Raw genomic sequence first — 10,765 nt, forward strand, 5'->3', positions numbered from 1 at the left:
TAGTGAGTCACAATGAGTTTTGAAATGGCGATAAAAGTAAAAATTATCTTAAAATTGAAAATGGTAAGACAATGAACAAAAAAGAATTTATTTATAATAAAAAAGAGATGTTTATTGACATTTCTGAAGAATAAAAATGCCACATGTAAAAATGAATATGTAAAATCATGAATTAGAATCAACATCAGATATTGGTCTGATTTAATTTAGAAGCATGAATAAAAGTGTTGCTGGTGCACCAACCAGAGATGACTATGGAGAAAACCTTTCCTAACTTCGACTGGCAGTCAAGCTTCCTTAACCCCTTCCCCGGCAGAAACGTGTATACACGTTTTCACAAAATGTTCTTTTTTCAGTCATCGACGAGTATACTCGTCTAAAAACTTTACCTTCAAAAACCAGCTACATACGTACCATTCTAAATAATTTCATCTAGAAACTTTCTGAGGAAATACTATTCTTAACCACAAAAATGGGAAGAAAAAATAATTACAAACTGTTTTCATAACCAGCATCAAAAATACTATATAGACCCAAAATAAAAAAAATTAGTCTGAAAAAGAAACGTTTTTAACAAAAAAATTATTGGGGAAGGGGTTAATGCCTAATGCAAGAGTACAGGAGACTTTGGCATTTTTACCCCAGCATTCTATCATACAACATCAGTAAATCATCTTACCCATCTTGGGCCACAATATTCTTAACTGCAAAATTGAACTAATAGTGCATATTTTATAAGATCATTTGTAAAAAATTAATTACACACAAATGTTGAAAAAAATGACAAATGTATATAGTACAATTCTATTTATATAAAGTTCAAAAACAGAATTAACCAATATTGTTTAAAGTTGTGTATATAAGTAGTTATACTGTTTTTAGAAAAACAGGAAACAGTAGATGTAAAAGTTGGATACTAGTACCTCCAAGAGAAAGGAAGGGCTCATGAACTGAGAGAGACATGTGGTGATGTGGGGTTGATGGATGCTGGCAGTGTTCTAGTTAACCAACCTGTGTGGTGATTATACAGATGTTATAATTATTTATTGAACTCTACATGTATATCTTACAAACTTTGCAACATATGTATTATATTTCACACTCCCCCAAGTACTAATACATATGGTAGTACACAATATTCAAGGGGCATTTTTCACTTTCAAAATATAGTAAGGTTTTATGGTCTTTAAAATTCTACCTAAGATATCTGAAGATCAGAAGTCAACCATATATTTTTGGGCAAAATAACAGGGAAGTGGAGGGAATTCTACTTTGGGAAAATTAGTAACACAGCCCTTTATTTTCTTAATTACAAATTAAAGTGAGAGATTACACTTTTAAATTTAGTATTTTTGCAGATTTTTTTATTTTAAGGGGAAGAGGAGAAGATCCATGATCATGTCAAGAATAACTAGACCATCTTAGATGTATCAAACAATAAACATCTTAGAAATAATAACTGACTAAAAGAGTACTTTCCAGGTAAGTCAGCTATTTTAAAGCCATTTACAAACCAACTAATTAAATTGTATATTTTGTACAATAATAAAGAACACATCTATTCTTTCCTATCTTTTACTCATTTTCCCTTTTCTTGTAATCACCAATTTCTTCTCTTCTCTCTCTGCTCATTATTTTAGTTAAAATAGCCTTATAAGTACCCATCCTGCCCTAACCGGTTTGGCTCCGTGGATAGAGCATCGGCCTGCAATCTGAAAGGTCCCAGGTTCAATTTCGGTCAAGGGCATGTACCTTGGTTGAGGGCACATCCCCAGTTGGGGGTGTGCAGAAGGCAGCTGATTGATGTTTCTCTCTCATCAATGTTTCTAACTCTCTATCCCTCTCCATTCCTCTCTGTAAAAAATCAATAAAATATTTTTTTTAAAAAAAGTACCCATCGTTTAGCCCCAGAAGATGGCAGCACAGAGTCTGAAAAAACTCTGAACCTCCACACACATTCTGAATACATCTCACCTTGTTTTTTTTTTCGGAAAGAATCTCTAATCCTACAATGTCCATCCAGTCCTCAAGTCCTCCTTCAGGGCCCTAGGGTACTGCCAAACAATTTGGACCCAAGATCCAGGCCTCTACCCTGACCCCTTTTACACCCTGATGTGACACATGTGGTATTTCCTGTGGTAAAAGACTAAGGTGGCTCAGGAGTCTGGCAGTATACATGTTTCAATGTCCCCATGCTTACCCCACCATGGACCCTGGCAGACACTAGGCAATGTTGCTAAGATGGCTGTCCACAACTCTGTCCGTTACCTATGGCAAAGGATTCCCAGAGATCCCTTAACCTCCCAAATAGCAAGTAGCTAAAATATTTTAATATTTGGGGCTTTTTCTTGGTGCCAGAGTTTATACCCGAGGTTTGCAGTGTTGTTCTTATATATGTGATATTTTTAAAATTACATTATACAAATATACTTATTATATAAGTAATCATATACTATACACATTATATATATATATATAATTTTTTATTTTTTTTTTAAAGATTGCCATCATGTAGAAATGCAGGACACCAGGTTTTAGACTGGGAAACCTCATATTTGTTTCTTCATATGCAACTCCTAATTCAGATATAGACAATGCAATAAAAAAACATGTTTCTGTCTCAGTCATTGAACTTGCCATTCACTCCCTCCCCTCAGATAGTTATAGGACTTGCTCCCTCACTTTGTTCCAGTCACTAGTCCAGGGGTGGGCAAACTTTTTGACTCGAGGGCCACAATGGGTTCTTAAACTGGACCGGAGGGCCGGAACAAAAGCATGGATGGAGTGTTTGTGTGAACTAATATAAATTCAAAGTAAACATCATTACATAAAAGGGTACGGTCTTTTTTTCAATAGTTTTATTCATTTCAAACAGGCCGGATCCAGCCCACAGGCCGCAGTTTGCCCACGGCTGCTCTAGTCCATTATCATCCTCCTCAAAGAGGCCTTCCTTGACATCCCTTCCAAAAGAGCCACTCACATAGGTACTTCAACCATTCTCCACACCCCTGTTGTGTTGAGTCGGCTTTGACTCCTACCACCCCATGAATGAGTGATATCCCCCACCCAGCTCCTGTAGACTCATGCCTGTGGCTTCTTTTATGGAGTTAATCCATCTCACATTTGGTCTTCCCCTTTTCCTGCTGGCTTTCACTTTTCCCAACATTATTAGCTTTCCCAAAGAACCCTGACTTTTCATGAAATGCCTAAAGTAGGACATATTCATTTTTGTCATTTTTACCTCCAGAGATATTTCAGGCTTAATTTGCTCTAGGACCCACTTGTCTTTCTTCTAATTCAAGGTATCCATATAGCTATCCTCCAACACCATATTTCATGTGAATCCATTTTTTCCCATCAGCCTTCTTCATTGCCCAGCTTTTGCATCAGTACACAGTAATTGGAAATACGAGGGTGGATGATCTTAGCCTTGTCTCTAATGACACATTTTTGTTCTTGGTAATCTTTCCTAATTCTTTCATTGCTGCCCTTCTGAGTCTCAGCCTTCTCTTCATTTCTTGGCTGCAGTCTCCATTGGAATTGAAGGCCCTTATCCTGCTTTACTTTCTCCACAGTATTTATCACTCCCTGTTATTAGAAGCACTGACATTAGTTTTTTAATATGTTTATTGTTTCTTTCCCTTAGTAGAATGAACAGAAAGTAGTTTATTTTATTCACAAACGGATTCCCTAAAGTAATGCCTGAATGAAAGGTTATCAAAGATTAATGACTGCCACATATAGGTGATGAACTTGGAAATGTACACAATAATACAAAAACACTGGAATGTTCTTCCATTTATATGTTTCAACCTGTTCTCACGTTTGAATAAGTGCATCAATTTTAGAACATTTATCATGTTCATTGACATATATCAATACAATATCCTTATCAATTAGAAGACCATGTATCAATGCCGCTGAAAGGATACGAGAAGCGATCATTCCATGTTGCTCTTTCGACGTATTCCAACATGACAACAGCTTTGATTGTCGTTAAAAGTTTATTCCATGTTTCATCAAAATCTACAACTCTTGGTTTCAAAGACATTGTGCAAGTTTAGTGTTGAAATCTGTTAATTATAAACAAGAGTAATGCTAGCATGAGTTCTACAAGCTCAGTTATTTACTTTTAAAGCACTGCATAATTAAATAGCATGATAGATTAAAGGGGTGAGAACAGAAACTGACACATATGAAGAACACAATAAACATTGGCTACTACCTTCTTATGACTATCCAGACAAGGAATTCCACAGAATATTTGCATTCTTTACAATGGAAAAGCTTTTAGTACAAATTATTTATAATCAGGATAATCAGGATTTAGAAGCATCATTTAATGTGTTAAGGCAAAGAAGCTGTAACCCAGTTAGCCAAAGGCCATATGCCACCACGAGAAATATGCAAGAGACACTTAATAAAAAGGTTTTGGCCCCAAATCCTTAAGCTGAAAAAATGAGGTGGTATGCAGGGGGCCAGGAGAACACATAAGAAAACGGAAGGAATTATCTTCTAGGAGCATCAGTTTAGGTAAAATATTAGGAAGGAAATGAAAATGTCTAGTAAAACAAACAAAGATGAATTCTAGAGTAGAATGCACAATTTACATGAGCCATTAAGGTAAAGATTTCAAAGGAAGAGCAGGGTTGCTCCTTCTCAGATTCTCAGGATATTCCAGCCCCACTACTCTAATGAACAGCACAACTCTAGCTTGGAACCCTTGGCTCAGGTGAACTTGACCAGCCTAATAGTGAACTAAAAGACTCCTTTTGCCTAGCAGACAAACTGTATTCTATGAGTTAGCTGGTTTCTGAAACAAAAAGGTCCCAAGGTTACAGGAACTTGCTTCAAAAGCTAGATTCAAATCCTTCTCACTATCACACCAGAGAACAGAATTAAAAGAGAAACCTTTTAAAGTTAAATTTAAGTGCGCAACAGAATAATTTCTGATACTAAAGAAAACTTACTTAGTTTTCCCTTAATACTGGGGATTTTGAAACACCAAGCTAGTCTGTAGTCAGGTCAAACAAGGAAGACAACATCTGTTCTCTGGTTTCCCACTGTGGCAAAAAGAGGATAGGAAAATAATGGGGTTTGCAAGGGGGCATAAAGAGAAAAAGGAGACAAAGAAGTCAAATAGCTGAAGGTGGTCCTAGGCCAGGGGTGGGCAAACTTTTTGACTCGAGGGCCACAATGGGTTCTTAAACTGGACCGGAGGGCCGGAACAAAAGCATGGATGGAGAGTTTGTGTGAACTAATATAAATTCAAAGTAAACATCATTACATAAAAGGGTACAGTCTTTTTTTTTCAATAGTTTTATTCATTTCAAACGGGCTGGATCCAGCCCCCGGGCCATAGTTTGCCCACGGCTATCCTAGGCCCTTCTTATGTTTCTGTCCTGTGAAGAAAAGAACTCAAAAGAAGTCCAAGAAATAGACTTCAAGAAAGAGAAAGAAAAGGAATCAGAGAAAAGCCAAACAAAAACCCCCAAAAGGGTGTGTCACAATTGATCAATGCTTTACTCAACATACCGGAGACTTCACCTCCTGGCCTTAAATTTCCCGTACTAACTAGAATAAATCAGTCATCATTTAACTCTTTGTGTGTGTGCTGGGGGTTGTAGAGAAGACAGGAACCCTGGAGAGAAGAGAAACCTAAAGCTCTAGCTTTACATCAGGGAGTTAACCATAATTCCTTCTCATCCTTCTTTACCACATCCTATTCAACTGTGCTCCTGAATATTTCTTAACTCCATTCCTCACTATGTAACTCTACATATGCTCTGGGATCAAGCTCTTAGCAGCTCTAGTTTGTATGAATCTTCTATACTAATAAAAGACAAAGATGCTAACTGACCCTACCTTCGCTACGCCCAAGCCACGCCCACCAGCCAATCAGAGCGACTATATGCAAATTAACCCAACCAAGATGGCGGCTGGCAGCCACAGAGCTGGAGTAAGCAGGAGGCTTGGTTGCCCTGGCAATGGAGGAAGCCAAGCTTCCTGCTTGCTCTGGCCAGCTGTGGCCTCCACAGAGGCAAAAAGTTTCAATTCTAGAAGACAAATAAATCCCAGATACCTCCTTCCAGCCAGCCTCCACCAGGAGCTTGGGTGGCTGGGGGATGTGGCCAGGCTGCAAACAGCCATCAGCCCCTCACCCAGGATGGCCACACCCTCATGGGGTGAGGGTCCCTGCTGGGGGGCTTGGCCAGCCTGAAAACAGCCATCAGCCCCTCACCGAGGCTCGCCAGGCACCCCAGCGAGACCCCCACCCTGATCTGGGACACCCTTCAGGGCAAACCAGCCGGTCCCCACCCATGCACCAGGCCTCTATCCTATGCAATAAAAGGAAAATATGCAAATTGACCCTAAGAGCAGAGGGACTGGGAATCACTGGTCACTATGACACACACTGATCACCAGGAGGCAGACGCTCAATGCAGGAGCTGCCCCCTGGTCATCAGTTCTGCTCAGGCACAAGCCAGGCTGATGGCTGCCAGTACAGCGGTGGTGGTGGGAGCCTCTCCTGCCTCCTCAGCAGTGCTAAGGATGTCCGACTGCAGCTAGGCCTGCTCCCCGCTGGCAAGTGGACATCCCCCGAGGGCTGCCGGGCTGCCAGAGGAATGTCTGACTGCCAGCTTGTGCCCAATCCCCCATGGAGCGGGCCTAAGCCAGCAGGTGGTCATTCCCCGAGGAGTCCCAGACTGCGAGAAGGCACAGGCCGGGCTGAGGGACCCTTCCGAGTGCACAAATTTTTGTGCACCAGGCCTCTAGTTTGTTCATAAAAGAAATAATAACTTAATATTTATATAGTGCTTACTATGAGCCAAGCACTATTCTAAGTGCTTTATATAAACTCATTTAATCTGACTAGGTAGATCCTACTCTTTACATTTCCTAGATAAGAAGACTAAGTCATGCCGAAACTGGTTTGGCTCAGTGGATAGAGCATCGGCCTGCAGACTCAAGGGTCCCGAGTTCGATTCCAGTCAAGGGCATGTACCTTGGTTGCGGGCACATCCCCAGTGGGAGGTGTGCAGGAGGCAGCTGATCGATGTTTCTTGCTCATTGATGTTTCTAACTATCTCTCTCCCTTCCTCTCTGTAAAAAGTCAATAAAATATATTTTTTTTTAAAAAGGAGAGTAAGTCAGAGTGGTTAAAAAACATGCTCAAGGTCACAGAGCTACTTAATGGTGGCATCAAGATTCAGACCTGTGCTGGAGCCCAAGCTCTCAAACTGCTATATGCAACTATACAGCCTTACTAACATTTTTAGGGAATACTTAAATATTTGCCAGGCACTATTCTAGGCTCTGAGGATACAGTAGTCAATAAAGTTTTTGACCTTCAAAAAGATTAAAATATCAGATCAGGCACTTAAAGATAAAAATAACCTACCTAAACCAAAAAGTTGAGCATGTTACCTTTTTTAACCCCTTCCCCGGCAGAAACGTGTATACTCGTTTTCACAAAATGTTCTTTTTCAGTCGTCGACGAGTATACTAAGAAAATATGGTAAAAAAAAATATGGTTTATAGGAAGACGAGTTACAAACTGTTTTCATAACCAGCATCAAAAATACTATATAGAACCAAAATAAAAAAATTAGTCTGAAAAAGAAACGTTTTTAACAAAAAAATTGTTGGGGAAGGGGTTAAATACTTTCCACTATGTACAGCACTCAGTTTAATGTCCACATGGCACACCAAACTTCCATGATTTGAACTTAGACTAAAGCACCTCTCCAGCTTCTTCTTATGGGACACTCCTCAACAACATAATCCAGTAATTTGTGCTTAGAGGTCAGTGAACTGATTCACACACCCTGCCTTTACCTGTTTTCTACACCTAAAATTCTTTTATTTCCTACCTCCACCTTACACCCATTCAACTAACTCTTACTGACATTAAAGCCTTGGTCCAGTGTATCTGCTTTGAAACCTAAACTGAGCCCACTCAATCTAGGTAAGGTACCGTATTTTACACATTACATGAGAACTCTATGCTTACCTCTACTGTAATTATCTGAATGTTTCTTAAGGGTAGGGACTATTTTATAACTGTATACCAAAAAGTTGGCAATGTCCCCTTCACATTACTTTTCTCACCTTATAAATATGAGATATTATACACACTGCTTAAAATTATTTTAATGGTTGCAGAGATTGCCTTTTAGCCTTATGAAGTTTTGACAGAATCATTATCACAGACTTCTCTACAGAGACCAACAGATTTATGGTAGAATGGATACAAGTGTAGTGATAATCCATTCTTAGATGAATGAAACATATGAAAGCCAAGATGAGAGAAGCACAAGCCTAGTGAAGCACATTAAAAACTAACAAACCACCCTAGACGGTTTGGCTAAGTGGATAGAGCGTTGCCTGTAGATTGAAGGGTCCTGGTTCAATTCCAGTCAAGTTGCAGGCTCATCCCCAGTAAGGGGCATGCAAGAGGCAGCTGATCAATGATTCTCTCTCATCATTGATGTTTCTATCTCTCCCTTCCACACTGAAATCAATAAAAATATATTTTTAAAAATTAAAAAAATAATAATAAACCAGTGACAAAAAGTATGCTGAAATTGTCTGCTTGCCCAATAAGAAAGCACAAATAATGAAAAAATGTAAGTTCATTTTATTTAAATTGTTTAAGTGATAATTTATTCATGGAGAATTTATGTAAGGATGTGCAAGAGAAAAGCTAAAAACAGACCATGACACTGCACTATTCTCTGCCTCTTAAGCTGTCAGACAACTCATCTACATTAATAAAAGAGAAAGATGCAAATTGACCATACCTTCACAACACCCACCGCCCAATCAGGAGTGTGTATGCAAATTAACCCAACAAATATGGCGGGTTAATTTGCATACGCAGGCACCGAGCGGCCAGGGTGGGGCGGGACACCCCAGACACTCTGGGCCTCTGGGCAGTGTGGGAAGACAGGTGGCTCCGTGCCTGAACGAAGGCAGAAAGGCGGCTCTGGGCCAGAGCAAAGGTGGTGCTGGCAGCCAGGGGAAGGAAGGCCCATTCTTGCACAAATCTTCACGCATCGGGCCTCATATATATATATATATAATGTTTGTTCATTCCTGTACCTAACTAGGGACATCATGGTCCTATTCCTGATGTCTTGCCAGGACCACTTCCATCCATTTTTAGTTAAATTATGTCCCATTGAGTATCTGGCAAAGTTCAAATCTCGCATTACCACAATCTCCTCTAGCTTTCTTCTGAGTCTTCCACTTGTGCAATATTGGGATTTTTAACTCTTTGACACAGAGGTACTGTGCCTAGGGATCATGAATGTTATGGGTCCTAAAAATAAATCACAGGCTCTAAATATTTTTAAAAGGCAAAATAAAAATTCATGTTTAATTACGTTTTCAGATAACACGCCAATATTAACTGTAATATTTTAAACTTTTTCCTTTATTGGAAAACAATTTGTAGGTTAGATTTTCTCACTACAGTGCCATTTCTAAACTGTCAATAGTAGTAAATTAAATAATTACAAAAGTGATTTATATAAAGAGTTACCATATGACCCAATAATTCAGCTACTATATACTCAAGAGAAAACATGTCCACTCAAAAACTTATACACAAATGTTCAAAGCAGCATTACTCATAAAGGCCAGAAAGTAGAAATAACTCAAATGTCTATCAATTGATAAATGGATAAATAAAATGTAGTATAGCCCTAACTGGTTTGGCTCAGTGGATAGAGCATTGGCCTGCAGACTGAAGGGTCCCAGGTTCAATTCTGGTCATGGGCATGTACCTTAGTTGCGGCCACATCCCCAGTAGGGGGTGTGCAGGAGGCAGCTGATTGATGTTTCTCATTGAAGTTTCTAACTCTCTATCCCACTCTCTTCCTCTCTGTAAAATTTGATAAAATATATATATTTAAAATAATAATAATAAAATAAAATAAACTGTAGTATACCCATAAAAATGATTACTATTCCACAATACAAGGTGACATCTATGACATGGATGAACCTCAAAAACATTATACTTAGAGAATGAAGTTGGTCACAAAAGAACACATACTGTTTGATAAAATTTATATGAAATATGCAGAATAGATCAATCTGAAGAGACAGAAAGAGTTTTAGTGGTTGCCAAGAGCTAGGAGACTTGGGAAGACATAGAAATAACTGCTAAATTAGGTGATAAAAATATTATAAAATTGATTGTCATGATGGTTGCACAATTCTGTAAATGTACTAAAAACTACTGAATTGTACACTTCAAATGGGTACACCTGATGGTATGTGAAGTAGATCTCAATAAAGATGGGTACACATAAAAAGTGAAATCAAAATTCTATCAAAAACTTTAGTGCAATTTAATGAGGGAGGGAAGAATAGGTACATTTACATAATTGCAAATTCTGAAATTTCAGTGTCCCTTTGTCTCCTATGATCTAGTCACCAGCTCCCCCCAAGAGGTAATATAGATGTCTCTGCGTATAATTTACACATATATGATTTGTTATTCCCCCCTTTTATACAAATCACATACACATGGTATTTTTCATCTGTTTTACATAAATGGTATTATACTACTCAATAGCAGAGTCACTTAACAGTACCCTGGGGAAGTATTCCATATTAATACATGGGATTTCTTTAATCTTAGTAGTATTTCATTTGCCTGTATCTGGATCCATTCTACTATGTTTAACTTGACAAATGATGACTTCCCCACAATTAAAATTTCTCATTTAATATCAGTAATTTTGAGTTAAGT

At 38.6% G+C, this 10,765-nt stretch overlaps 1 protein-coding gene across 1 annotated transcript in view; it reads right to left on the reverse strand.

Moving 5' to 3' along the window:
- CUL2 (cullin 2) overlaps positions 1 to 5,068 on the reverse strand; it is a gene marked incomplete at its 3' end in the record, with an annotated part of 97,540 nt that extends 92,472 nt beyond the window's left edge. The window contains exons 1-2 of the mRNA XM_015563013.1: positions 4,971 to 5,068; positions 3,933 to 4,073 (exon numbers count right to left, since the gene is read on the reverse strand). Coding sequence (XP_015418499.1) covers positions 3,933 to 4,051 — 119 coding nt within the window. The remainder of the gene's footprint in view (positions 1 to 3,932; positions 4,074 to 4,970) is intronic.
- Between the last annotated feature and the right edge of the window lie 5,697 nt (positions 5,069 to 10,765).

The sequence above is a fragment of the Myotis davidii genome, unplaced genomic scaffold (genome assembly GCF_000327345.1).
Source record: "Myotis davidii unplaced genomic scaffold, ASM32734v1 scaffold1318, whole genome shotgun sequence".
Taxonomy (NCBI): domain Eukaryota; kingdom Metazoa; phylum Chordata; class Mammalia; order Chiroptera; family Vespertilionidae; genus Myotis; species Myotis davidii.